Below are 24,569 nucleotides of genomic sequence, written 5' to 3' on the forward strand. Positions count from 1 at the left end.
AGTTGGCGGAATCATACGTTTAGAAGCAGTATTCCATGTTCGCCACGACGATGATCTTTTGAACTCGATACAATAGATGGTTGACGAGACAGAGAGCTCGAGTTATCATACACAATAAATTATGCTACCATGAAGCTCGCGGGATCAAAGTCGAGCTTAGCATCAGGAAGAAGTCGTTTGATAACCTTCCACACCCAGTCCATTGGCGTGGCGTAGGTGATATCGCTCGTGTCGGCCGCGCCCACTCCACTGGTAAGCATGCCGACGTAGTGACCGAGATCATCGACGACGATCGAGCCAGAGTCACCGCCACGAGAGAAGGACGGATCGGAATGAGCAGCAGGGTCGGTAAGAGCAGCCGAGTCGGGAAGGATAGCCACTTCATCGGTATCGAAAGAGCCTGAGATACTGTAGTGCCGTACGGCGGACAGGAAACCTGACAGCGTCCCGATGGTGGTCTTGGTGGTAAGACCTCGCTTGATTACGCGGCAAGGAGTCCTCTGGGAGTTGGTGACGTCGGCTATGGGTAGTATGCCGCGCAGGAAGGAGCCCGTCCTCGGGGTAGATGAAGGACGCAAAGGTGGAGGCTATCATGCGCCTGATGAACTCCTGGGGTGCGATCTCTCGGCCTGGACGCACGCAATGAGGTAGTTCTCATTATGAGGTGGGATACACACGCACCTAGACTGAGAACGTTCCCGCTAAGATTCTTGAACTTGCGCTTGTCGATTTTGATGACGCAGACATCGCAGGTGTAGCCGGACTCGGGATCGCGTGCCATCGGCGGTGCCCAGACGACGTGCCCTATGACGCGGTTCTTCTGTTCTCGCCAGCGGGGTATGTCGTGCTGGAGGAAGTGCTTGAGGGCGACTAGCTCGACCTGAAAGGCTGCTAACTGCCGACGCTTGTCCGCGAGTTTCTGGACCCCACGGTCACTGGTATCGCCCCGCGTCTCCATGGCATGAACGTGTTTTGTCCACGCCAAAACGAGGAGTTCCATCGTGTTGATTTTCTCGCGGACAAAGGCTGCGTACTCCTTGAACGCTCGTTGTCCCATTAAAAGAACCTTCTTCTTGGGATACGCTGGGATGAGTATTAGATGAAGGCCATGAATGGAGGGGGTATGCACGTACGAGGATAGCTATACTCGTAATTAGGTCCGTTGTGACTAAAGAGAACATGGCGTGCGGTGAAGGCATAAAGCTCCTTCCCCACAACGAAGTAGGCGCCTAGGTTACCCTGCATATCCGTACCAAGACCGGCGACAGGCAAGCTGAGAGCAGTTGAGAGAGCATCATTGACGTGCGCCAGAGGATCTACATCGGTCGCCGGGGGGAGAAGGGGTGGGCCTGCAAGCAAGTTGACTTCCGATTCGCGAAAAGCGATGTCGATGTCAATGATTTGTCGGCGCTGGGCGAGCGCCTGTATTGCGGTGGCACACTCATGAGCGAGATCCCCAGTCAGGGAGTCAGGGGCGATGGCGACCCAGATGGTGGGGTTCGTTGTATGGAGCGTCTTGACGAGATCCTGCTCTTCCTCGCCATACAACCGTTTGCACATCAGTTTGCAGTCTCGTGCGGGTGGATTTCGAGCACGTGTGCCTTGATTGTGATGTCTGTCACGGTTGAGAATTGGGTCCTCACTGCGTATACTGGCGCAAGTACTCCAAGAGAGCGAATTCCCTCATCCATCGAGCAAGGGTATGGTAAGATACATCGTGGACTATATTATCGAAAAATCCCAGAGCCCTGCGCCGGCGCTAGACGTGTTGAATGCAGGTCACGGTTGGCTTAGTCAGCGTAAATCCGCAGGCACGGGACTGCAAACTGATGTGCAAACGGTTGTAGGTCGTGAGGAGAGATGTTCGTGGAGGATGATCTGTTGTCGCCGTCGCTTGCCACACGAGACCCGATGCTCGCATCGACCCCGGAATTGACGCTGCTGTGCGACGAGCCTGATGTGGTCTTCTTTGGAAAAGGGGGTTCGGGGAGAGGAGAAAGCGGATCGTCCACTGTTGATTGCATCAGATGTGTGGTGCCCAGCAGATACTACAACAGGCTTACCTGTGCTGGACATGGTTAAAGAGAGCGATAGGTGGGCGCAGCTGGCGATGAAAGGAAGAGCAAAGGAACAAGCGTTGCAAATACTGCCAAATGGGATCTGACCAGGTCTGATGTTCTGAGACTTGCCACGCCATTTTGTTCGCGCTATGCCTGGATGCCTGAGACTCCACGGGAGAACCACTGGCAGACTCGCGACAATAAGGCTGCTTCCTCGACCATACAGGTGAGAACAGCATACAGGTACAAGCGTCTACTGCGCGGTCGCGCATGCGACGTGTTAAGCGCGACGCGACCCGGCTCATAGCCACCCACACAGTCGCGTCTAATCGCACCTGGACATCCGTGTGTACTCGTACCATCCCCTGATCCCCGATTGTGACCACCCTCGATAGAGGGCGACGAAGAGCGAGAGTAAGAGCGGGGGGGAGGCAGGTGGGGCGGGAAGAGCAAGTTGTGATCATAACAGCGCAGAACCGATTCGGACGAAGCTGAAGATACGAGAACCTAATCCTTCAGCATCTACTGACGACAGAACAGGCGCTGCGGGTCATGAAGGCCTTCCACGTCGGAAGGGACGACCATAAATTTCCCTTTTTGGAGCTACGGCCGAAACACGCAAATGGTCCCGTCCAGTCGTAATTCCGGCTGAGCATCGACGCTAATGTTCTACAGCCTTGGTGCCTCCTATCTTTCTCTCCGTTTGCTTATATAAGAGCTGTCCACGGCCCCGTTCGACAGTCTCCTCGTGCCTTTCAATCTTCCTGCACCTCATCGTAAGTTCTCGTCATCAAGTTCTCATGCCTGTAGCTCACAGGTTCTTTAGTTCACGGGCGTCCCTTTCTTGAAAGTGCTCCAGGATACGGAAGGAACCTTTGCTTGTGAGTCTCTCGTTCTCTTCACGCCTTGGCGGCTCTGCTTTGCCCTCCAGAGATCCTTTTGACTACGCCTGGCCGCAGTAGGCGCGAGGTGAGTACTTTGGTGCTTCGTTTCGGCGAGCGCCGGGGTGTCCTCGCGAAACTGCCATGCTGGGCGGTGTACGGTAACGGTCATGCGTCTGTCTCGTTGACCTGCGGTTTGCGCGAGCGTTGCAGATGTCATGATGTCGACCGGGGCGCAGCCTGAGTCGGTCTCTCTCAAATAAGTCTCGCCCATTCTCTCGCCCTTCGTCGTATGCTGACTTCTACACACAGATACCATCCCACCCTCGGCGGCAGGCTCGGGCTCAGCGGTGAGTGTTCGGCCTGCGCGTTCACTCGGCGAGGATGCTGTAGAACGGTCGTCGCGGCTTTGCCAACGCGGTCGTCTATAGCATCTGAGCAGCCGCTGTTGTGCCGAGTCGGGCATGGTAACGCTTCGCGCATCCCCGTTGACCTGCGGTTCTCGCGAACGGTGTGATGAGGTCGATGGCGACCAGGATGCGGCGCGCGAGTGCGAGCGACAGATGAGTGCTTATCGGACGTTTGTAAGGCCATCGACTAATTAGACTCGGTCAGGAATCTCTTGCCTCGCCGCCAGAGCCCGTATAGGCGTTAGCGGCGGGGAACGGGACGACGCTATCGTCGGCCTTGCAAATTGTGCCGCCGGCTGGAAGCTGCTGGTGGATGAGACGAACGCGAGTACTGCGATGGTGTTGCACCTACCGAGCCGTCCTTGAAGTAATTCCTAACAATGTTGGTAGTGCACGTCGACTGCTCCGCAAAGAAGGCGTGGCCAAAGAGATCCTGGGTCAACAGGGCGGCGCTGTCACCGAGGAGGTCGACCATAAGCTGGGCGTTCTCGAGCGGTGTGATGGGGTCCGCCTATACATTTGTACTTGTCAGCGCAGTCGCGTTGCGCGCGAAAGAGAGGAATCTTACTGTGTTCCCAAGGATGAGTATGCGGTTCTTCAGTCGCTTGTTCCATGGACCTGTGTACCTCTCGACGGCACGTACAGGCCATGCGAAGCAGAGGTTGCCAGGTATATCCCACCAACGCGGTCCAAACAAGCTCGAAACATGTTCGGAAGCCTGCACTATGGAGTCAAAGCCGTCGCGCATGGTCATGTTACCGGCGTCGACGCTGTCCCCGCACCATATCGCCTCGCTCTCGTATGTGGGCGTCAGGCTGGCGTCGATCTTGTACATCCGAAGTACTTGGCTAATTTTCGACGGGATGGTCTTGTTGGCTGCGAGCAGCTCGAGCGACTCGGCGTATGTGGCCGTCAGGCTGGCGAAGGCGGACCATCCAGATGGAGAGTACATTGCTGCGTATAGGTTTTCGCGAAACTCAGCGGAGGTGAGCGTGTCCGACATGTTTGCGCCGGAGACGAGTAGATCGTGCGCCAGCTATAGAACGAGGTCAGTGCGTTGGGGCGCAGGCAGGCATTCAAACGCACGTCGAGGAGATTTCTGATCCGCTGCTGAATGTCTGCGCCTGTGTCGTCGTCGTTTTGCACGAGCCGGCAGCTGCTCTTGCCGGCTACCGCACAAGCTTGAGCAAAGCCCTCGAAGACCTTGTCAGCGGCGCGCAGAAAGTTGGCGAATTGCTTGGAGACGGTTGAGCAGTCAAGATGAGAACGTCCGATATTGAAGACTTACTTCAGTCGGGGGCTTATCCGCATATAAAATGGGATCTGCCAGAGTCAGGAAATGCCGCAAAGATGTGTAGGGCCACTCACTCGCGCAGCTCTGGAGAACAACGCGTCCGACGCGATCCGGGAACACTAGGCACGCGCTTCGGCCGTGAACAAGATGATTGTTGCCAGAAGTACTCACTGTGCACGAACGTGAACCCTAGCATAGTCCCGTACGAGAATCCCCAATAGTTGATCTCTTGCACTCCAGGCTCGAGATGATCTGCGAGCGAGACCAGGTCGCGCACGGCTGCCGCGGTCCCAAGGTATGGCAGGATCCCTTCAGTATCCGAAGCCAGACAGCGCTCGCCTAGCCCATGGTACTTCGCTTCCATCTCGTCCACATGCGAGTAGAAGGTTTCGACTTGATCACCGTCGGTGAGGTTGCCCTTGATGTCAAGACCTGTGCCTTCAAGCGTGCCGGCGAAGTACTGGATCCGCTCGTCGGTGCTGTTGAAGCAGGCGGGAGGTCCTGGGGTTGAGTGGCCGTGCGAGCCGCGGGGGTCCCAGGAGACGATGTCGTAGTGGGGGCTGATCGCTGGTATGACGGTCTGGCCGAACTCGAAGATGAAGCCGACGCCGGAGGCACCGGGGCCGCCTGGTCGATTGTCGGAGATACAGCAAAGAGAATCAGTGACAGGCTTTGCGCACCTGGATTGACAAAGACTGTGCCCCGCCGATCCTCTGTGGCGCGGGAGGCGACAATCGCAAGTCTAGCGGTTCCTACGGACTCGTCTGCCCAATCAAGTGGGACTTCATAATAACCACAGGACGTGTTCCTCCCGTTGCTAACATCGGCATATGTTGGGTCGAAGTCGCTACAAGGAAACCAGTCGATCCCGATATCGCGCTACAGTGGATTCAGCGGTCGGCCAAAAAGAGCTTCTTGGCGTCGCTCACCTGGGCTGTCTCGAGCACGTCGAGGGAGAAAGCTGTCGCTATGAGTAGGCTTAGGAGGAGTACAACTACAGCGAGAGGCCTGTGCATCGTCGAGGACAGTGAGACCTTTGCCATTCTGGCTCGGTTAGCTGCGGCATTTATATCTGCAAACTAGGCGGTGCGATGGGGAGGCACTGGTATTGAACCTCCCCATCGGCCTTCCTGACTCATTCTTGACGCTAGTGCCGTCAGTGCCATGACAGATATCAGATAGGCGCCCATTGGTCCCCTCTCGCGGGCGTGTCCTTTGACATCGGAGGTACATACCCAACTGTTGTTGTTACTGGGACAGGTACATGACTAACACCTGGCCCCATACGGCACAACGTCGACGTCGCGGGGGACCTGTATGACAGCTCCCCGACAGCGTTGAGACGAAGGTCACTGTCAGAGCAGCATGAGCGTTAGTACTGGAGAGATGTAGCATGCTGCATGATCTGATGCGTATGTCAGCTCAGCGGCGGTGAGGGCGGTTGTACAGGGCCGCACCATGATAAGCTATGTTCGCGGAGAAGATCTTGGAGTGAAGGAGTTTGGGCGAAAAATAGGAAACAAAAGCCTCGCGATCGGTGCCCTACGAGCGTCCTCAACGACATGGACGTTGAGAAGAAGCCTGGTCGGTGTTTGCCGCGGGTGGGAGGTGTCGGCTCCGAACGCGCTTCCCACGATCACATGGAAATGGTTGAACTTCGATATTGGCGTCCTATCCGAGCGGAAGGCGCTAACGATGTCTGAGAAGGCGCGATTATAAGGATTGCGGGACATTTAGAGGCTTTAACGTAGGATATGTCCGTAGAAATCCTGGTATAAGTAGGGTTTAAGCGCGTCGCTGCGAGGCGCCAGAAGCTGGGAAGAGGACGACAGAGTCGTCGATCGCGCATACGGTGTCATTGCCTTCAGGGAGCTACAAATACGAGGATAAGAGCCGAGGGCTTCCTAATCCACATCGGAAAACTTACCGAGCCATCCTCAAAGTACTTGCCGACAACATTGGCGGTGCAAGTCGACTTCTCTGCCACGGAGGCGTGACCGTAGCCATCTTGCCTGATGATCACAGCGCTGTCGCCGAGTAGATCAGCCATGAGCTGCGCGTTCTTAAATGGTGTAACAGGGTCCGCCTACAGTTGAGAATCGTCAGATATCTAATTCTACCACGAACAAGCGTCACTGACCGCATTCCCAATAACCAGGACGCGGTTCTTCAGCTCATTGTCCCACGGCCCCGTATAGCGCTCGACAGCCCGCACCGGCCACGCAAAACAAAGTACACCCGGAATATCCCACCACTTGGGCCCAAAGAACGGCGACACATCCTCTGATGCGTTAACTATCGCATCGAACCCGTCCCGCATCGTCATATTCCCCGCGTCCACGCCGTCGCCGCACCAGATAGCCGGGCCCTCGTACGTGGTAGAGGCGTTGCGCTTCAAGGGTGCGAGCTGTGAAACAAGGTCGTCGGGGACGCTGCTGTTGGCAGAGAGGGCCTGGAGCGATTGGCCGTAGGAGGCGGCTAGGGCGGCGAATTTGCCCCAGTTGGTGGGGCTGTATAGGGCGGAAAGGATCTGGCCGCGGAATTCGGCGGAGGTGAGGGTTTGGGACATGTCGGCGCCTGACGCGACGAGGTCGTGGGCTTGCTGCAGAGGGTAAACTCTTCGGTCGAAGTCATTGGGAAAAACTGGAAAGGCTTACGTCGAGAAAGCCCTGGATGCGCGCCCTGATATCAGCGCCTGTTTCGTTGCCGGTTTTCACAAGTTGACAACTATCCTTGCCGGCTTTGGCACAGCCGTCCGTAAACCCAGCGAATGCGGCGTCGGTGGTGTTGAGGTTGTTGGCATAGTGCTAGCAACTAATGAGCGCCTAAATCCTTGAATCCGAACAGTAGGCAAGCTTACCTCTGGCGTGGGCTTGTCGTAGTAGAGGATGGGGTCTATATGCAGTCATCAGCCCCAGCATCGACAGGAAGTGAGCGAGCCCCTCACCCACGCAGCCGTCCAGAATGACATGGCCAACACGATCAGGGAACACTAAAAGAACGCAGTCAGCCTGCAAGCTGCAGACACAAGCACCACCGAAGACGCACTATTCACGAAGGTCATGCCGAGGAGGGAGCCGTACGAAAAGCCCCAATAGTTGATCTCCTGCACGCCCGGATCGAGATAATCCGCCATCGCCACCAAGTCGCGGACCGTCGCCGCCGTCCCGATATACGGAAGGATCTTCCCACTCTCAGCCTCCGCACACCGCTGCCCCAGCGCGCGATACTTCGCATCCATCTCATCGACGTGAGAGTAAAACTCATCGACCTGCCCATCGTCCGTGAGCTTGCCCTTGATATCCAGCCCCGTAGCCTCGAGTGTGCCAGCGAAAAACTGCGTAAGTTCGTCGGAGGTGTTGAAGCAAGCGGGTGGCTGGGGGCTGGAATGGCCGCGCCCGCCGCGCGTGTCCCAGGAGACGAGGTCGTAGTGCCCGCCGATGGTGGCGCTGACGTTGGGGCCGTACTCGAAGATGAAGCCCACGCCGGACTCGCCGGGGCCGCCTTTACGGTTAGCGTGCATTTGGCCTGGACTGGGGAAGGAAAATTTACCTGGATTACCGAAGATGGTACCCTTACGTTCCTTCGTAGCAGGGAACTTCGCTACAGCAAGTTTCGCGGTCCCGATGGACTCGTCTGCCCAGTCGAGGGGGACCTCGTAGAAGCCGCAGACAACATTGGTGAGATTGTATGCATTGTACGACGAGTCGAGGTCGCCGCATGAAAACCAGTCGATGGTAGAATTACGCTAAAAGCAGGGTCATTATCCAGATCAAGAGCCTGCAACGTGAATCGCTTAACTCACATTCGAAAACGAGTGACTAGACGCACGAGTGGCGGCGATGAGAGTACCCGTGATGAGCACTGCAGACGAAAAGGCCCCCATCGTACGGCGGCAGATGAAAGAGTGCGAAGAAACTAGATGAGATCCTGAACATCTTGACCGCTTTATATGCCGTCCTCGCATAGCTTTTCCCTCGTCCAAATTAGACGCTGGTCCTTCATCGCGGTCACCTCTTGCCGCCGCGCTTGTATTGCCGCAGCACTCGACTGCTCGACGAGGGCGCATGATGCGAACATGTATCCCAGCATGGACTCAGAGTGGGTCACACTACAATGCTCCGTGAGAGTCGTGGGAGGCTGGAGGTGAATTGAGGTGATCGCTAGACGTTGGTTACCATATAGATGTCGCATATCCCCAACTCGGGGGAGCTTCAATTAGGTGCAGGCGGCAATCCCTCCAGCGATGGCAACATCGATTCACGAACTCGACGCGACAGCTGCACTGCCCTTGCCGCCTCCCGCCTCTCGAAGAGAATCATCTGCTCGAGGACAATGTGCATGCGTGTACATCATGGTCAGAAGAAAGGAGCGCGGTCATTTGTGGCAACTTGTGATCCTCTCGTCAATCAGATCAACAGTTGTAAACAAGGACAAGCAAGCGCAAGTGTACGTCAACATGTCGCGTCCATAAAGGTTGCTTTCGCCCACTATTTCCTCGAGGTTAGTCGATCAGCTCTCCTGGAGATGATAATCTCACACTCAATCAATATTCTTAGAAGCTGAACTGGAATTCAGCTGGGAAGCGAGAACCCATCTACGCTCGAGTTGTCAACACCCGGATTGAGCAGGCCTTCCGTGGGCGGTTGCCATACAACGATGACCCAGACCGTTGTAATTATTGGCGGAGGTAAGCTTATATTCTCTGAAAATTTTGGCCCACTCAATTCCCACTTACTAGGTCCTAGTGGCTTGGTCACTCTGAAGACCTTGCTTGAGAATAGGAGGGAAGAATATCCTTTTGAGCCAATACTGTTCGAGCAAGAAGACGATATTGGCGGGACCTTCCGGTATCGCTCTTACGAGGTACGTTTTTGATTGTATTCGAATTCAAGCTCATAGGCTTGGCCGTTTGTCAGAATTCCAACCTCGTCTCTTCAAAGCAATTGACATGCTTCTCTGACTTCCGCATGCCTCTCACACATCCGGACCATCTCACTCTAGAAGTGAGGATATATTGAAGCTCTGATTGTCTCTTCTTATCCCGTGGCTCAACAGGAATACGTGCAATATTTGCGAGACTACTGCGACAACTTCGACCTATGGCACAAGATACACGTGCGCTCACGCGTCGTCAATATAGCCCGAAACCCTGCCGGCGGACACATAGTGTCGTACATAGGTCAAGACACAGACGGCAAATGGGATCCAAACTGTAAGACGTTGTGCTGTCCGTTCTATACAGTCAACTCACAAACATACAACGCAGCCCTCAAAGTCATCCACGCGGCATACGTCGCCGTCTGCTCTGGCCTGCACGTTCTCCCTGAGATTCCAAAGATACCTGGAATCGAGCACGTCCTTGAGCCGAAGCCAGGTCGGCCACAGCCAGCCGTCTACCACTCGCACGAGTACAAGTCGCGGGATCAGCTTGCAGGGAGACGAGTGATGATACTGGGAACTGGTGAGACTGGTATGGACCTGGCGTATGAAGCGGCGAAAGCTGGTGCGGAGGAGGTCGTTCTGTGTTCTCGTGCAGGGTGAGCATTCGATGGTCATCATCATCGTCCTGAGATGAGCTGACGCCCATTTGAAGGTTCCTATCGTTCCCCAAGGCCCTGGTAAGCTTTGACGTGCTGTAAGCTCGACCTCCTAGTGCTCATGCCTGTCAGAATGACTTCGAGTTGTTTGGGTTCAAGTTCGACTCTCCGACGCCTATCCCTATTGACTCGCTCATCACAAACCTTGCTGAGACCGCCTACGTCGTACGTGCATTCCCCCTCTTGCTGCTCACGCGCTGATGCATCTGACGGTCAGCACCCTTGGGTAGCGGCATCGCACATACGGTGGTTGTACGTGCTTGATGTGCGCATGAGTGAGGTCGTGGCTAATCTGAAGACTACTAGTATCTCGGACTTCGTCATCAAGCGCGTGCTTTGGCTGCTTACAGGTACCCAGGCGGGTTGTAACCAGTGGGTACGTTATATCTTCGTTGCTCGCTTCCAGGGTACCAGCTCATCCTCTGCAAGGTGGGCGAACTGGAACCCGAACGCCTGGGACGAGCGTATGTCTTCCTCAACAAGGTAAGGCCGACCCTCGTCCATTCACCCTTCCTCCGTCACCCGTCATCTCGACTTACCGTTCACCCCCCTCTAGTCCCACAAAGCTATGCCCTACATAAACCGCCCGTACCGCAAGCGCTCCAAATACCTCGACTACCTCTCCCGCTACATTGACCCGCCCGAGGACTCCCCGCCCGCCACGAACTTCACCGTCGACCTCGCGCCCTTCCCCGAGCGCTTCCTGCCTAATGGGCGTGCAATATTCCCATACCTGCCTCACCGAAAAGACTCGGTAAGGATGGCGGACAGAGACGTGCGCCCGGACACGGTGATCTTCGCGACGGGGTATCGGCAGGAGTTCAAGTTCTTCGACAAGGAGGGCGGGTATGCAACCGCAGGGGACGCGGATGTGAGGAATGTGGTGAAGGAGGGGGATGAGTCGGTGGCGTTTATTGGGTTTGTGAGGCCGGGCGTGGGTAAGTGGATTCTTTGCACGGCCGGCTGGATGTCAATGTCGGGACTCGGGGAGTACAGTCGTTCTGTGCTCTTACTGACGTGCGGTGTCCTTCGCAGGTGCCATCCCGCCCATCGCCGAGATGCAGGTCTTCTTCTGGATCTCGCTCATCAAGGGGCAGGTGCGCAAGCCCCTCCCGCCACCGCACTACCACTTGCTCGTCAAGGACACGGCGCGCATCAAGTACGGCGTCGACCACTCGACGTATATGAGCACGCTGGCCAAGGATATCGGGGCTGCGCCTGGCCTCTTGGAGCTCTGGAGGGAGTATGGCATGCATGTGCTTATTTGTTACTGGTGGGTGTTCGCATTCTCGCAGCGGTCTTCGAAGTTTGCAGACTGATGAAATTGGCTTTGCAGCTTTGGCGCCGCATTCACGTCCTTCTATCGTCTTGTAGGCCCTTACAAGTCGGCTACGGCGCCAGGCGTCATCAAGACGGAGATTTGGGACACGATCACCAGGAGAGGGTTGCTGGGAAACTTCTTCATGGGCTTGATTCCGATGGTGTTCTACTTGACGATCAACGCCATGGCTTTCGTGCTAGGGACAATGTGGAAGGCACTGGGTGGGCGTGTCGAATGAAGCGACACGACCCGAGCAATGCATACGCGCATGACGGACTGTAGTACAGCATACATACACGATTGACAGAAAGCAAGCACAATCATGCCTTCTTGCCCTGCTTCCGCATCCGCTTGCCCACACTCTTCGCCGCCAACTCGAAGCGCGTCTTCCGCTTCTTCCCAGGGCGCTCCCCCTCGTCGTCATCCGCCACATCCCCTCTCCTCGCGCGGCTCCTCTCCAACAAGCTGCGCTTCTTCCCCCTCTGCCTCAGCTCCTCATACGCATCGCCCGCGCCGCCCACGCGCTCCGCGTCTTTGAGTACGTCCCCGAACTCGTCCTCCAAGCCACCGCGGCGCCGGTTCTTCCCCCCGCGCCGCGGGTCGCTCAGGTCTGCGCCGAGCGCCATGTCCTCTTCGTCCCGCACGCGCCGCAGCGCATCGCGCTTCTTCATCACCACGCGCGTGAAGTTCTCCTCTTCGTAGTTCGTGAGGCGGTTCAGATAACGAGCACGCGCAGACTGCAATGAAGGGGTCGTCCCCAGCCCGGAGGTGGATTCGGCGTGCGGCTGCGCGGGGTCGGCGAGGGCGCGGAGCGCGGTGGGCGGTGGAAGGGCGGTGCGTTTGGACGCGCGCTTTTCTTTGGAGGTGGTGGGGTTGTAGGGCATAGGGGCGAGGCGGGGTGGGCGATAGATCTGGTCTTTGTCGCCGGAGGAGGACGCTTTGGAGGCGACGGATTCGGCGTCGGAGTCGTCGTCCTGCGCGTCAACGAGGTTTTGGGGGTTGGGGCGGAAGGCGAGGGGATCTGGTAAGTGGGTCAGTATGAAGTGAAAGAACGTCTGAGGGGAGAACATACCATCAGCAACATTAGTGCTCTTCTCAGGCTCTTCCGCGAGGCGTACTAGCTTCTCGATCTGATAGCGCATGCGGCCCTCAAGAATGTTGATCTTTTCCAGAGCTATACGCCCTTCGATCATAGAGTCGACCAGGTCTCCAGGCTCGCTTCCGCGCGATGAGCGCTCTGCAGAGCTGTAAGGCTCCGCCGGCTGGGTACGAACCGCGAGGGAATGTCCAACGACGCGGCGGGCGCTGACAAGCGCCAAAGATTGCATGTACGTGAGCATAATGTGGTGCTTGAGGGAGAGGAGGGAGATCCCGTCCTTGCAGTCGAGTCGATCATCGCTACGAGCTGCAATGAGTTGAGGGACGCAGAACGGACTGGAGAACAGGACACTTACTCATTTCGCAGAGAGCCTATTAGTTCCCGTACGGAAGACATACTCGACTTCATCTCCTCCAGGTGCTTGAGGACATCTTCGGATGACATGGTCTGACATGATTCGTCAATATAGAGAACGAGGGGGACAGCGCCGATGAGGAAGGATCAGTTAACGGGTTTCTAAGCCGCCGCTCCTAGGAGCGTAGTGCATATCGCTCACGAATCTTCGGAGCCCAGTGCGTTTCATCCTTCGAACAGATATGGGGGACTATTCACCGTCGTCGTTGTCGCCGCCATCGTCGTTGACCGCAAGCTTGACATCAAATTTTTGGGAAGCAGTAAGGTTGCACCGCCACCTCCGCACGTGGGAAGGAACCGCCCATTGTTCTGATTCCGGTGCGCTGATCTCTGGTGCCGCATTCAGATCTTGACTCCTACCACCGCCATCTTGCATTTTCACGGACAACATCATCTATATCTCACAAACTCAACGATATGGGCACGGCGTACACTGCGAAGGGAAAGGCCCTCAACCTCTTCCAAAAGGTGGAGAGGCTCTTTGAGGTGCGTCGTGCAGTGCCTTCTGCTCGCCGACCCTGACAGCGAGCAGAAGGACAAAGGCTCCGAGCCAACGTTGAACGAGGCGCCGCGGCCATCAAATGCCTCGCGACCGTCGAACGCGTCGCGCCCTTCCCGCCCAGAGAGCTCAAAGCCAGCGAGCGGGGACAACCTCGCTGAGAGCATGGATGTGCTCAACCTAGGTAACGCAGGCCCGCCCGGCCGCCGACCGCTGGGCCCGCGCACCCAGTTTCCCGCCGGCCCTCAGTACGACCCCCAGGCCGCCCCTCCGCCACCGCAGCCCGAGGCACCCCCACGCGTCGAACACGCGTACGCGCCACCGCCGCCCATGCTCATGAGCATGCCCGTCCCTACCCACGTCCAGCCCCCTCATGCCAACTCCGCGCCCAATGTTTATCCCTACGCTCATGCCCCGCCACCCTCCAATGGTCCCGGACCCCTGCCCCGACCGCCCGCGATGCCTGCGCCATATGCAACGTCGCAGCCGAATCCGTATGCGTACGGGCAGCCCGCGACGCAACAATCGCTGACCATGCAACACGCGATGCAGCAGCCGCAGCAGCGACCCAAACCCTATCCCTATGCATACGCACCAGGCCACCGCCCCGCTGCCTCGACGTCGCTCCTTCCCAATCCTTCGCCTGCCCCGCTCGGCACGCCCTCACCTGCGGGTACTCCGTCACCTGGACAGCATGCAAACGGACACCCTGCGACGCCTGTGCGGCCCTCAGGTGATGCGCAGGGATCTGCGACCCCGCCTGCTAAGAAGAAATCACCGGGAAGTAAGCCTAACCGACCACGCGCATCGTCAGAGCCGCCGGAGGACTCGAAGCCCAAGAAGGGTGCAGCGTCAGGAAGTCAAGTGCAGTGCTCGGGGGTGACTAAAGCGGGGGCGCGGTGTACGCGGATGGTGAAGTCGGGGCCTGCGCTGGCGTCGATGAGGGGCTCCGGGTCGTCTGAGGATGACGACGAAGAGGTCCTGCGATTCTGCTTCCAGCACTCGAAGGAGGTGCTTCAGCCGACGGGATTCTACGCTAGGAAGAACGGGGCGTGGGTAGACTTCAAAGGTGATTCTACGTCCTTTCAATTTACCACTGCCCAAGAAAGGCACGAATTGACCCACGCCTCAGACTGGATCCCCGAATATCTCGAGCCCGACACGAAAGTCGCCCTCCGCGCCGAGATGGAGAAGTCGCGCACATTGTCAGATGAACCAGGCTACATCTACACGTTCGAAATCCGGGATCCCAGCTCCCCGTCGACGATCAAGCTGAAGGTTGGCCGCGCGGTCAACCTTAACAAGCGCATCGACCAGTGGGGCAAGCAGTGCTCGAGCAAGGAGCAGGTCCTGCGGGGATGGTATCCTGGGATCGTGGAGCCTGACGATTCCGGTGCGTATTGCAGGATTCGCTTGTTTTCTCTATCTACCATTCTCTCGACTTCCCATTTACTTGAGGACCGAGTGACCTCAACATTACTTCCGCAGACCACCCCGTCCCCGACGGCGCCGTCTCCCTCATGAAGGGGCGCGTACGGCCAGGCGCCAAGGGCGCATGGTGTCACCGCCTCGAGCGGCTCATCCACCTCGAGCTCGCCGACCTCGCACTAGGTCAGGCGTACCTCGACCACCATTGGCCGAATGTCGATAAACCTACGGGTAATGCCGTAGGCGCGAATGGTATGGGCAACGGCGGTGGGAAATGTGCGGATTGTGAGTATGCCATGTTCTTTTGGGTAGCTAGGTTTCATGGTAGAGATGACCTGCGTGGCGGAGGTGACCTGCGCTGAGGAAAGCAAGTTGTACTGATCACGGCTGCATAGGCGGGCAAATCCACAAGGAGATCTTCGAGTTCGTACGCGTGCGGAAGGGGAAGTACAAGGGGAAGGAGTGGGAGAGTATAGTGAAACCCGTCATCGAGAAGTGGGGCGCGTTTGTAGACGCGTATGTGTAAGAGCGTTCGTGCTCTTCTCATGATGAGGACTTCGACTAGGGCAGCGGCCCGGAAAGGTGTTTTGCATATTATTGCGGACATGTAGCACGTATTTAGTCATTGTATCAATGCAGCTATGTACCTTCATGGGTAGTATCGATATTTCATCGCGAGCAGATTGCTCAGTCCATCAAGGGTTGAAGTTCAACCGTTAGCGTTACCGTGACATTGGGTCAGGTGCTTTCGCGGCCGTTGCCGCGTTCCGTCCGAGTCGCGACGCGGCTTGTATTCCATAAGCTGCCATCTTGCGCTCATGCACGCCGCTCTCAGAATCCCCGAAGTGGTTTCCATTATCTGCGACTACATAGCAGGTCTGGAGTACCACCCTTGGCGACATCGTGGGCTGGTTGACTTTGCGTTGACATGCCGGTCGTTCCTCGAACCCAGTCTTAAGGCGCTATGGGAGGAACTACCGAGCATTGTACCGCTGTTCTTCTGCCTCCCGTCCGACATTTATAAGATCACACCTGTCGAAGGCAGAGCTGGCGCTCCAAAGCGACGGCTGATAGTAAGCGTCATCTCGCGTCTGGCATGGTTGTCACAGTATTCACTCTTGTCCCTTTCAGGAACTCCTCCGGGTTCCCACTCCCGACGAATGGACACGCGTCCTGCATCACGCTCCCAGAGTGAGATACGTGAATGACGCAGGCGCAGATCCCTATCCGTACGACATTGCGCACGAGTCCATCGAGGCTCTCGCCTTGTCATTCCCGGGGAGCGTCTTATTCCCTAACGCCCGCACGGTTAACGTTAGGGAGTCGATGTTCGAAGCGTCCATCGCCTTTACTCGCCTTCTCATCAGCTCGTCCTTGAACGAGATTGCCTTTGACTGGAACGCTAAGCGCAGCCCGCTGGAAACCGCGTCCGTCGTCTCACTCCTCGGAGCCAGATGCAAGCCCACCGTCGTCAAACTTGGCCAGTATGGCTCCTCCACTGTCATTTCTATGGATTTCATAAACATCCTGCACTCTGTCCTCTCGGAATGGCCGCAACTTGAGGAGCTCTACGTGCCGTGCATGTTAACGAAGACGCTGCGCCGCATTGCATCGTATCCTAACCTGGAAAAACTGGACGTCAGCACTTTCGCGATGCGGCTTCAATGTCTGCTTGGAGAACTCCATCCAGTGGATGATATAGAGGATGGGTTCCCCGCGCTACGATCCCTCTCGATGATGAACGTATCCCCGGAATACGCCGACTGGGCGCTGAGCATGATGTCTCGCAGCCCCGTCAAATCCCTGACCCTCTACATTGACGCGCCCGCGCCTGTGCAGAAGTGGCGGCCCATCTTCCATCGCGTCAGCGCCTGGGCGAACCGGCAAAATGGCCCAACAGACCTTACCTTCAGCGAGTATGAGCTGCGAACCCGCCAGGAGCTAGCAGAGAGCGAGGAGATGCTGGAACCAATCACCCTGGATGACCTCGAGCCGCTTTTCAGCCTGCGGAACGTCACCACACTCACCCTCGAGATACAATGGCTGATGATCAGCGACGACATGCTGGCCAAAATAGCGACGACCTGGCCGACGCTGGAGAGCCTCTACTTCGAAGATGTCAACCCCAAGCTCGACGGCGCTCATCTAACCCTAGCCGGCCTGGCCATTCTCCCGCGTATGTGCCCCCGGATAAGAAACCTTGGAACTCTCCCTCTCGACACCTCCGATGTGCCCTCCGAACCCTACGGGTCTCTGCCCGCGGGTGGCATGGTCTGCCCATTGGTCGAATCCTTCGGCGTCGCGAGCTTGCCAGCACCGCAAAATCCAGGATCGGTCGCGCGGTTCTTGTCCTTCATATTCCCCAATCTGAACAAGATACACGCGTTCGCTCAGGACCGCGACTCTTGGAAGATGGTGGAGGACTTGCTGCCACATATGCGGCAGGCTCGGCTGGAGGGCTATGTGTTTGGACACGCGATGGCGCTGGCGGGCATACCGCCTCCTGAGAACAAGAGGCCGAAGGAGTAGTGTCATCAGTGTCAACTGTTTGCTGGATAGTACCTCGTAGGTGCGTCGAACATATCCTCTTTCGATGGCCTATCTGACGTGCTATAGACGGCGCACGTTGGCGTAGAGGATTGATGATATAGTATCCTTTTTCAACCGTAGACTTCAGAGGTCCTGCAATGGTATCCGGACCGGCAGGACATGCGCTCAAAACCCTGAGTCGGCAGTCTCCGAATCCTCGAGTTCTTCGCGTTCATGTCGCGAGGCGTTTTTCGTAACTGAGGCAGTCTCCGTGTCTCCTTCGCCCATCACTTCGCCCCTGCGCCTCGGCGACAAGGCGTTCGTACTCCCCTCGAAAATGTACGCCTCTGTGCAAGCCCTCGTTGATTCTGAGCCAAAGTTGGTCAGTCGTTTCCTTGCGATATGACATCAGCTCTTGTGTGTCTGACGGTTTACAGCCTCCAGGCGCATCTTTCCGGGCAATTCTTTACCAGAATGCGCCGCTGGAAACAACACAGAACACCGCGCTGGTGTGCGACCTCCTCAATGAGAGTCGCAACCACCTGCGCGAGCTAAACGCGGAAATCACTCTCTTGACCGATGCCCTCTCTCGGCTCAAAGGGCAGAAGAAGAGAGTCAGCGAACACATACGCGTCTGCCATATGGCCATCCACTCTCCCATCCGCGCTTTGCCCGACGATGTCATGTGTGAGATATTCTCACTTTCCGTCGAGCGCGCGCCCTGGGAACCACTACGAGAACTCAGTAAGGTGTCGCCAACCATCCTCTCTCTGTACAGACTTACGCAAGTCTGTCACGCGTGGCGCCAGGCCGTACATAGCATGTCGTCGCTGTGGCGAGAGCTCCCTCTGTCGTGGGGTCTCGTCGAACATGATTAGGGAGCGCCTTGCTCTCGGAAATGGCTAGCTCGCGCGCGCGACCTACCCTTCTCTATCGAGATCTGGGAGCGTTCAGTCTTCGAACATGGATACATGTCGGAATGGATGGATTGGTCGGAATGGAACGCAATCGTTGAGAAGATGGAGCGCCATGCGGCTTACATGGGGCAGATCCTCGGCGACCCGAACACGCTCCCGACGCACAGGATACGTGATCTGCGCCTCGTCGGACATGCACAAAGCATCTTACCTGCCCTTTCCTCCCTACCTCGTGATGCGTTCCCCTTGCTCGAGCGTTTACACCTCCGGATACTTGTGGACGAGGACTGGGTGAAGAAGCTCGACAAGGCTCCCTCTATCGTTGCATTCACCGAATCGACGCGGCTGTGGCACCTGCGGCTCGAGGATCGTATTCCCGATTTCTTCTTCACGCATCTCTACCAGCGCAGCCTGACTGACGTAAACCTGAGCTTGTATGAGCCCATTCCAAGTCAGCTCGTCTTAGGCCAATGTACGCAACTCGAGCGCCTACATATCAATTCCCTCACAACTTTCCGCCGCCTTTTCGACAAAGACTTTGACCTGGTCACGCTAGACCGATTGAAGCTCCTGTCACTGCGCGGGACGGAATGTTATCTTCTGGCGCCGAAGCTCAGTACACCCAGTCTCGAATCCTTCTCTTGCTCCGATGCGGACGATGTTCTGACATCCTCTCCTTCCTCGAACGGGCGCCTCGAATAGATGCCTTCGCACTGGAATGGGTCAGCTTCGAGAGTACGAGTACCGGTGTGGGCTTTTACACGTCACTGTTGCGCCGCCTCCCTCGGGTTAAGCGCCTCACGCTGGTCTATATTACAGGGCCAATGCTACAGGGGATCCTCGAGGCGTTGCCGGTGCTGCCAGGGGTGGAGATCCTCCCCCAGGACCTCCGCGACCTCGAATTGTGTGGTGGAGTCGGACACTGGCACGTACTGCTTGATGAAGAGAGTTCGCTCTGAACTACAGTCACGTCGTTACGTTTGCCGGGTGATCATCGATGGCACTGGGAGGCAGGACAGCATATCAGAGATGCTGCAAGAGTTGTCGAACGAGGGATTCCAGGTTTGGCTTTGAACTGCTTTCGTTCAAAGTTCAACATACTCTGATCCTGATAGGGGACAATGCACGTACTTACCGGATGAGTTTCACCGTGGCAAAGAGACTGCTTCGCATATGATACTTGCACAGCTACGATGGCGATAGGGAAAGTTGTACACTTATGCCTTGAACTCTCCCCTTCTCGCAAAACCAGCTCATCTGCACCAACGTGGATGGCCCTGTCAAATTCGCTATAACACGCCATTCACGATCCATAACTTATCCTGCGCATTGAATAAGTAACAGAGTCCAAGCTACATGAAATGAGTACGCAGCAATCCGAGTCAAGTATCATACTTTGTGCCACTACATCAAGATGTGGTGGTAAGCCACATCGCCAGAAGCTGCTACTCGCAGCCAAATAATGCAGAGTCCGCTTCGCTCCCCCCTCGCACTGCCGCTATAGTCACCCCTGTACATGAGCGTCCGCGAGAGGCCAGCGCTGGACGCGTTGTTTGTTGTTTCGTTGTTTCGTTGGTTCTTGTCAGGTAGGTTTCGCCCTCGCCCTTGCCATGCTGAGCCCGAAGTCGGCCAGGCCGCCAGTCGAAGTCGAGGGTCGGGCACATCACGGTCGAAGTCGAGGTCAAGGAGGATGTCAGAGCAGTCGAGGTCAAGGGGCAGCCAAGGATAAGAGAGACGCAGCCGCTCATCCACGCGTGAAGTATGCCTTTGCGCCGTGTGTTGCGAGCTCGCCCTTCGCCTTCTCCATCGTGTGGCCCGCGGCCTTGTGGTGCATCCAGATCTGGAAGAACGTCAGCTTCAGCTCGACGAAAGCGCATCGCCCACTTGGGACGCAGTAACCCCACTTGTGGCGCGGTAACAAGGGAAAGAGGTCCTCGCATCGCAAGGCGCTGAACATGCGACGAATCTCTGATCCTTGTCCCTTGTCCGATCCACACATATCCCTTCACCATTCCTTTCCAGACACATTTTTGCCAGATATATCCCGCCACCAACACACTAATATCCTGACGAGCACAGAAATAGCACCCACCTCCCGATAATAGTACGCGTTCCCCGCGCCCTGCAGCACCCAGCCGACGGTCGCGATGGTGCCGAGGATGCCGGCGACGATGTGCCCGCCGCCGTACATCTTGATGGTCTGCACGAGGCCGGCGGAACCGGTGCTGTATGAGAACGTTAGTATGGAAAGTGGATGAGGAGGTAGGGGAGACAAGGAAGACGGGGAGGCGATGGACGGGGAGAGGATGGAGGGGATAGAGGGAGGAGTGAGGGGGAAGTCATGCGGACGAAGGGGAGGTGGCATAAGTGGGCGGGAGGCCATGAGATGGATTAGGTGTGGAGGGGAAGTAGAGCGACGCCTCGATGCTCACCTGGGTATGCCAATTATCCTGAGAGGAGGTCAGCGAGACGGACATAAAAAAAAAGGTAGTTAAACGCACATGTAGGCACTGTACAACAGGTGGAATCCGCAGAAGATAAAGTACATGTCTGAGACGGCATCAGCACAAAGAGAAGTACCAAACAAGCCTGGCACTCACAATAATACAGAGCCTGCTCCTTCATATACCCATTGTATATTGGGCTGGCAAGGACCACGCGTCAGAACGTTCCTTCGCATCGCCACGCCATCCGCAGCACGCACCGGTACCAGAGCAAGAACGAGAAGATTGTGATCGTGAAGCAGTAGCTGCCATCAAGCGTCAGCCAGCGCATTCAGCCACGTCGATCGAAGTGTTGCGCACCCAATGCTGGCGCCCAGGTCCGCTCCCCCGTCGGACGAGCCAGCGACCAGGACGAAGATGCATGCGACGAAGTTGATGATGAGGGTGCCGAAGAGGACGAGCCAGAGCTGGTACAGTCGCGTGATGAGCGGTTGCGAGGCCTCCGGGATCTCGTCCTTGATGGAGTGGAAGATGAGGGGGTAGACTGTGGGGGGCGAGAAGGAGGGATGGGTGGGGGATAATGCGGTCAGTTCACATCGTAGACAAGGAGGCCTCGCAACACGCACAGAACGGCCAATTGTTCCTCCCGTGAACGCGTATGTGCTCCGCCTTCTGGTTGAGCTCGGCCTCCCTGCGCTCGAGGTCGCGTTCCCGCGCGCTCAGCTCCTGCAGCCTCGCCTGGCGCTCCGCCTCCTGCTGCGCCTCCGGGTCATCGAACGGGTTCGCGTCAAGCGAGTGCGTCGAGGCAAACGGGTTCTCGTTGCTGTAAGCCGCTGTCGCATCGCATACCGATTAGCACCCTCCCCTCATCGGTTCACCCGCCGCCACACGCACCCATGTGTTATGTACGTCCGGCGTCGTCGAAGAATGTGTCTTGGCGGAGGCGGAAAGGGCGGGTACGGTGGCAAAGCGCGGCGGCGGGTGATGACTAAGCGTGCCTGTGCGGGCCGGGGCCCGGGAGAGTTGGACTTGGTGAAAATTCGGGTGCGCGAAGATTATTTTCTTCGTCTTGGCTTTCGTCGTCGACCGCGCGGGTTTTCCGCATTGTTCAGCCGCCAGTCCATCTTGGGGGAGGAATGGAGCGGAAGATGAAGGAGGGTGACAGTCCGTCCTCCGAAATCACATCCCTTACGCCCCGAACGTGTGCCATTACGAGGCATCACGCAGGGCCCTCAAGTTGCCTCGAAGTTCAATAGACGTTGTTCCTTCGAGCATGTTGGCAGGCGTGAGGCAGCGAGAGTTCGCCTGAATGGACGCGAGGCAAGGTAGATGCGGGCATGTCATTGTACGTTTGAGGTGTACCTAATGCGGACTTGAACATGCCAACTCCTTGTCAGTGTTGTTCGCCTTTCCAGGGTGAGGCTAGCTCGAGCACACTCTATACTGATCCTTGCGACGATATGAAGAGGGACTTCGATTGTCAGCCCAAGAGGGGAAGGAGGACAATGGCATGAATGGCGTTGTTCGCCACAAATGGGCATGGCAGGCCGTACGTGACGGTACGTCCCGTGGCCGCAGCTTGTTCGGCGAGCAGCACGATGGCAACGATCAAAACGCCCGTGCTACAGGCGAACGCCATGGAAATGAAACGAGCCGCGGACAAGCTGGTTTGCTGGCTGCCAGCGCTTCGTGTTGAAGTTCGAGTTGAACTTGAAGAGACGTCGAGATGATTCGAGGGCAGGAAGCCGAGGTGAAGGCGACGATGAGCAGGAGCCGCCTCTTCGCGAGGTTGCCATCGTCGGCACATGCTCGCGCTGTCAAGGGCCTCGCTGAGCATCGGGGGAGGCACGCCGGGGTGGCGCTGCGCACGGTGCGGGACCTGTGCGGAGTCGAAGATTTCGAGGGTGAGCATCCCCTTCCGGGCGAATTACAATGGCAGTGCCGGCGATCGGCCGGCGCCGAGAATATATAAAGCGCGCGCCAGTTCGGTTTGTTCGTTCCTCGTTTCTCTCCCCGCGCTCATTACCGTTCTTCGGACGTCCCGCGCTCTTCTCGCCTTTGCAGCGTGCGTGCCCCCTTCCTGGAATTCTGCAGAGCACTTACGTCCCCCCAGCAGCGGTTCATTCCTTCTTTAAATCCTGCACATCCCGACTCGCCTGTAGTCGCGCCCTCCTTCACTCTCACTTGTCCGAGAACCCGCTTTGCTCATTCGCGCCATGTACGCTGCTACCTTCGTCGCTGCTCTCGCCACGCTCTCCGCCGTGCAGGCGTTGCCCATGAACACCTGGCACCACGCCCGCAAGGAGAAGTGAGTGTTTCGTCGCGTCCGCTTTACTGGCGATTGACCATCACCAGGCCCTCTACGTACGCCGAGGGCTACCTCGAGGACTACGACGTCTACCATGCCCGTTACCTCGCCATCGGCTGCCAGAACCAGCACAACACTCAGTTCTTCGATGACTGCTGCCACCCCATGCTGGCGACGGAGAACCTCCACGATAACCGTGCCGCGTACTGCGACCCGGCCAACATCTCTTCCTCCGCTGCCGCCCCCTCGTCCACCGCCGTCGAGGCCACGTCCACCTCCTCCAGCGCTGCGCCCGCCGTCACGTCGGGCAACACGCAGGTGACGGATGGTGACGACGATGACGATGGTGACTACGAGGACTGCGATGATGAGGATGAGGGTGACGATGAGGAGTCCTCTTCTCAGGAGGCCCCGGCTTCGACCAGCTCCTCCGAGCAGGCCGCGCCCACCTCCACCTACGAGGAGCCCGCGACCACGTCGCAGGCGCCGGAGACCACCTCCCAGGCGCCCGAGACTACGTCTACCTCTGAGTCTGCCCCCGAGACCACCTCCACCGGCGGTGACTCTGGCTCCGGCTCTGGTTCCAGCGGCGACCTCACTGGCACGTAAGTATCATCTATGTTCTGTCAAGGGGTGTATGCTTATGTCACTACAGTGCCACGTTCTTCTACCAGAACGGCGTTGCAGGCTCCTGCGGCACTGTTCACTCTGACAACGACTACGTCGCTGCCATGACCCCGACCGAGTACGGCCGTTCTGGTGACATCTGCGGCAAGTCCGTGCACATCACGAACACCAAGACGGGCCAGTCTGTCGACGTCATCGTCGCCGACACCTGCCCGACGTGCTCGACCGGCTCGGACATCGACCTCTCCGTCGCCGCCTTCAACGCCATCGGTCTCGAGAACGACGGTGTTGAGCCCAGTACGTCCCCTGTCCACCATCGCATCCCGTCCCATACTAACCCATCTCCCCAGTCTCGTGGCACTACAACTAAGTAACACGTCCCCTGCTTCGACTTGCTATCGCTTGCTCTGCATCTACCGATCCCGTTTTCTTCCTTTCTCTCGCCCCCGGGGCCTAGAATCGAAGCGGCAAGAGACGACACGAATCATTTCACGTAGAAGATGACGCGTTACACCTCCAGGGCAGTCCGCTTCGCGCCCCACTTCCCTCTTACTCATTACTGTTCTTTTCTCTCTACACCCCATCTGTTGCATGGTTTTACTGCTTCTTGACGTGCATTTGCGCGTGGTCTCGGCTGCGTGCATTTGTGCGTCTGCGCACCGGTCTTGATGGCTGTTTGCGCTTTTCTTATCTTATTTTATGTTTATGGGGTCTGTTGTATGGGTAGATAGTGTTACT

General features: G+C 57.1%; 11 protein-coding genes across 11 annotated transcripts; 5 read left to right on the forward strand and 6 right to left on the reverse strand.

The window, feature by feature from the left end:
- Positions 1–119: 119 nt before the first annotated feature.
- SCHCODRAFT_02560320 (uncharacterized protein) lies at positions 120–2,099 on the reverse strand (the record flags this gene model as incomplete). Its single annotated transcript, XM_050343756.1, has 5 exons — positions 1,816–2,099; positions 1,134–1,615; positions 682–1,083; positions 486–629; positions 120–436 (listed from the first exon to the last, which is right to left on the reverse strand). The coding sequence occupies exons 1-5, from the start codon at positions 2,022–2,024 to the stop codon at positions 120–122; spliced, it is 1,554 nt and encodes a 517-aa protein (XP_050202697.1). The 5' UTR covers positions 2,025–2,099.
- Positions 2,100–2,561: 462 nt separating this feature from the next.
- SCHCODRAFT_02682358 (uncharacterized protein) lies at positions 2,562–6,207 on the reverse strand. The gene is made up of 11 exons (XM_003035352.3): positions 6,103–6,207; positions 5,575–6,050; positions 5,326–5,524; positions 4,817–5,272; positions 4,720–4,764; positions 4,640–4,674; positions 4,438–4,587; positions 3,920–4,387; positions 3,704–3,862; positions 2,876–3,654; positions 2,562–2,824 (listed from the first exon to the last, which is right to left on the reverse strand). The coding sequence occupies exons 2-10, from the start codon at positions 5,686–5,688 to the stop codon at positions 3,553–3,555; spliced, it is 1,728 nt and encodes a 575-aa protein (XP_003035398.1). The 5' UTR covers positions 5,689–6,050; positions 6,103–6,207; the 3' UTR covers positions 2,562–2,824; positions 2,876–3,552.
- A 134-nt stretch (positions 6,208–6,341) lies between these two features.
- SCHCODRAFT_02604848 (uncharacterized protein) lies at positions 6,342–8,688 on the reverse strand. The gene is made up of 9 exons (XM_050344134.1): positions 8,451–8,688; positions 8,198–8,393; positions 7,694–8,149; positions 7,593–7,637; positions 7,506–7,540; positions 7,303–7,452; positions 6,786–7,247; positions 6,573–6,731; positions 6,342–6,517 (listed from the first exon to the last, which is right to left on the reverse strand). The coding sequence occupies exons 1-9, from the start codon at positions 8,529–8,531 to the stop codon at positions 6,431–6,433; spliced, it is 1,671 nt and encodes a 556-aa protein (XP_050202698.1). The 5' UTR covers positions 8,532–8,688; the 3' UTR covers positions 6,342–6,430.
- A 616-nt stretch (positions 8,689–9,304) lies between these two features.
- Positions 9,305–11,804, forward strand: SCHCODRAFT_02481252 (FAD/NAD(P)-binding domain-containing protein; the record flags this gene model as incomplete). Its single annotated transcript, XM_003036155.2, has 13 exons — positions 9,305–9,335; positions 9,387–9,511; positions 9,565–9,651; positions 9,704–9,860; positions 9,915–10,185; positions 10,242–10,266; positions 10,318–10,410; positions 10,463–10,497; positions 10,552–10,621; positions 10,675–10,728; positions 10,802–11,183; positions 11,281–11,518; positions 11,582–11,804. The coding sequence occupies 13 exons, from the start codon at positions 9,305–9,307 to the stop codon at positions 11,802–11,804; spliced, it is 1,791 nt and encodes a 596-aa protein (XP_003036201.1).
- An 82-nt stretch (positions 11,805–11,886) lies between these two features.
- On the reverse strand, positions 11,887–13,109 carry SCHCODRAFT_02482086 (uncharacterized protein; the record flags this gene model as incomplete). Its single annotated transcript, XM_003035350.2, has 3 exons — positions 11,887–12,587; positions 12,639–12,964; positions 13,021–13,109. 3 exons carry the CDS (start codon positions 13,107–13,109, stop codon positions 11,887–11,889), a joined length of 1,116 nt encoding a protein of 371 aa, XP_003035396.2.
- Positions 13,110–13,432: 323 nt separating this feature from the next.
- On the forward strand, positions 13,433–15,695 carry SCHCODRAFT_02604855 (uncharacterized protein). Its single transcript, XM_003036154.2, has 5 exons — positions 13,433–13,565; positions 13,612–14,647; positions 14,711–14,971; positions 15,067–15,291; positions 15,402–15,695. Exons 1-5 carry the CDS (start codon positions 13,497–13,499, stop codon positions 15,530–15,532), a joined length of 1,722 nt encoding a protein of 573 aa, XP_003036200.2. The 5' UTR covers positions 13,433–13,496; the 3' UTR covers positions 15,533–15,695.
- A 129-nt stretch (positions 15,696–15,824) lies between these two features.
- Positions 15,825–17,535, forward strand: SCHCODRAFT_02483999 (uncharacterized protein; the record flags this gene model as incomplete). The annotated part of the gene is made up of 2 exons (XM_050342831.1): positions 15,825–16,079; positions 16,138–17,535. 2 exons carry the CDS (start codon positions 15,825–15,827, stop codon positions 17,533–17,535), a joined length of 1,653 nt encoding a protein of 550 aa, XP_050202699.1.
- Positions 17,536–17,872: 337 nt separating this feature from the next.
- On the forward strand, positions 17,873–19,154 carry SCHCODRAFT_02482494 (uncharacterized protein; the record flags this gene model as incomplete). The annotated part of the gene is made up of 3 exons (XM_003036153.2): positions 17,873–17,917; positions 17,973–18,279; positions 18,442–19,154. 3 exons carry the CDS (start codon positions 17,873–17,875, stop codon positions 19,152–19,154), a joined length of 1,065 nt encoding a protein of 354 aa, XP_003036199.1.
- Positions 19,155–20,188: 1,034 nt separating this feature from the next.
- Positions 20,189–21,969, reverse strand: SCHCODRAFT_02009094 (scamp-domain-containing protein). Its single transcript, XM_003035349.2, has 9 exons — positions 21,791–21,969; positions 21,523–21,729; positions 21,257–21,440; positions 21,157–21,201; positions 21,053–21,096; positions 20,954–21,002; positions 20,885–20,902; positions 20,545–20,677; positions 20,189–20,292 (listed from the first exon to the last, which is right to left on the reverse strand). Exons 1-9 carry the CDS (start codon positions 21,792–21,794, stop codon positions 20,197–20,199), a joined length of 780 nt encoding a protein of 259 aa, XP_003035395.1. The 5' UTR covers positions 21,795–21,969; the 3' UTR covers positions 20,189–20,196.
- Positions 21,970–22,348: 379 nt separating this feature from the next.
- On the reverse strand, positions 22,349–22,956 carry SCHCODRAFT_02523717 (uncharacterized protein). The gene has a single exon (XM_003035348.3). The coding sequence runs from the start codon at positions 22,806–22,808 to the stop codon at positions 22,377–22,379; it is 432 nt and encodes a 143-aa protein (XP_003035394.1). The 5' UTR covers positions 22,809–22,956; the 3' UTR covers positions 22,349–22,376.
- Positions 22,937–24,360, forward strand: SCHCODRAFT_02009111 (barwin-like endoglucanase). Its single transcript, XM_003036152.2, has 5 exons — positions 22,937–22,961; positions 23,010–23,204; positions 23,252–23,809; positions 23,860–24,128; positions 24,182–24,360. Exons 2-5 carry the CDS (start codon positions 23,113–23,115, stop codon positions 24,199–24,201), a joined length of 939 nt encoding a protein of 312 aa, XP_003036198.1. The 5' UTR covers positions 22,937–22,961; positions 23,010–23,112; the 3' UTR covers positions 24,202–24,360.
- The last annotated feature ends 209 nt before the right edge of the window (positions 24,361–24,569 follow it).

This window comes from Schizophyllum commune, assembly GCF_000143185.2.
Source record: "Schizophyllum commune H4-8 unplaced genomic scaffold SCHCOscaffold_1, whole genome shotgun sequence".
In the NCBI taxonomy this organism is placed as follows: Eukaryota; Fungi; Basidiomycota; class Agaricomycetes; order Agaricales; family Schizophyllaceae; genus Schizophyllum; species Schizophyllum commune.

Coding starts and splice junctions, on each gene's coding strand:
- SCHCODRAFT_02682358 (XM_003035352.3), bottom strand. CDS start 5,688: ATGGCAAAGGTCTCACTGTCCTCGACGATGCACAGGCCTCTCGCTGTA. Junction 4,765..4,816: donor AGGGTTCACGTTCGTGCACA/GTGAGTACTTCT, acceptor GCGCGTGCCTAG/TGTTCCCGGATCGCGTCGGA. Junction 4,588..4,639: donor CGGATAAGCCCCCGACTGAA/GTAAGTCTTCAA, acceptor ACCGTCTCCAAG/CAATTCGCCAACTTTCTGCG.
- SCHCODRAFT_02604848 (XM_050344134.1), bottom strand. CDS start 8,531: ATGGGGGCCTTTTCGTCTGCAGTGCTCATCACGGGTACTCTCATCGCC. Junction 6,732..6,785: donor TCCTGGTTATTGGGAATGCG/GTCAGTGACGCT, acceptor TCTCAACTGTAG/GCGGACCCTGTTACACCATT. Junction 6,518..6,572: donor AGTACTTTGAGGATGGCTCG/GTAAGTTTTCCG, acceptor TCGTATTTGTAG/CTCCCTGAAGGCAATGACAC.
- SCHCODRAFT_02604855 (XM_003036154.2), top strand. CDS start 13,497: ATGGGCACGGCGTACACTGCGAAGGGAAAGGCCCTCAACCTCTTCCAA. Junction 14,648..14,710: donor GGCGTGGGTAGACTTCAAAG/GTGATTCTACGT, acceptor CCCACGCCTCAG/ACTGGATCCCCGAATATCTC. Junction 14,972..15,066: donor CGTGGAGCCTGACGATTCCG/GTGCGTATTGCA, acceptor TTACTTCCGCAG/ACCACCCCGTCCCCGACGGC.
- SCHCODRAFT_02009094 (XM_003035349.2), bottom strand. Junction 21,202..21,256: donor GACCTGGGCGCCAGCATTGG/GTGCGCAACACT, acceptor GCTTGATGGCAG/CTACTGCTTCACGATCACAA. Junction 20,293..20,544: donor ACGCGTACTATTATCGGGAG/GTGGGTGCTATT, acceptor ACGTTCTTCCAG/ATCTGGATGCACCACAAGGC.
- SCHCODRAFT_02523717 (XM_003035348.3), bottom strand. CDS start 22,808: ATGCTCACCCTCGAAATCTTCGACTCCGCACAGGTCCCGCACCGTGCG.
- SCHCODRAFT_02009111 (XM_003036152.2), top strand. CDS start 23,113: ATGTACGCTGCTACCTTCGTCGCTGCTCTCGCCACGCTCTCCGCCGTG. Junction 23,205..23,251: donor CACCACGCCCGCAAGGAGAA/GTGAGTGTTTCG, acceptor GACCATCACCAG/GCCCTCTACGTACGCCGAGG. Junction 24,129..24,181: donor GAACGACGGTGTTGAGCCCA/GTACGTCCCCTG, acceptor CCATCTCCCCAG/TCTCGTGGCACTACAACTAA.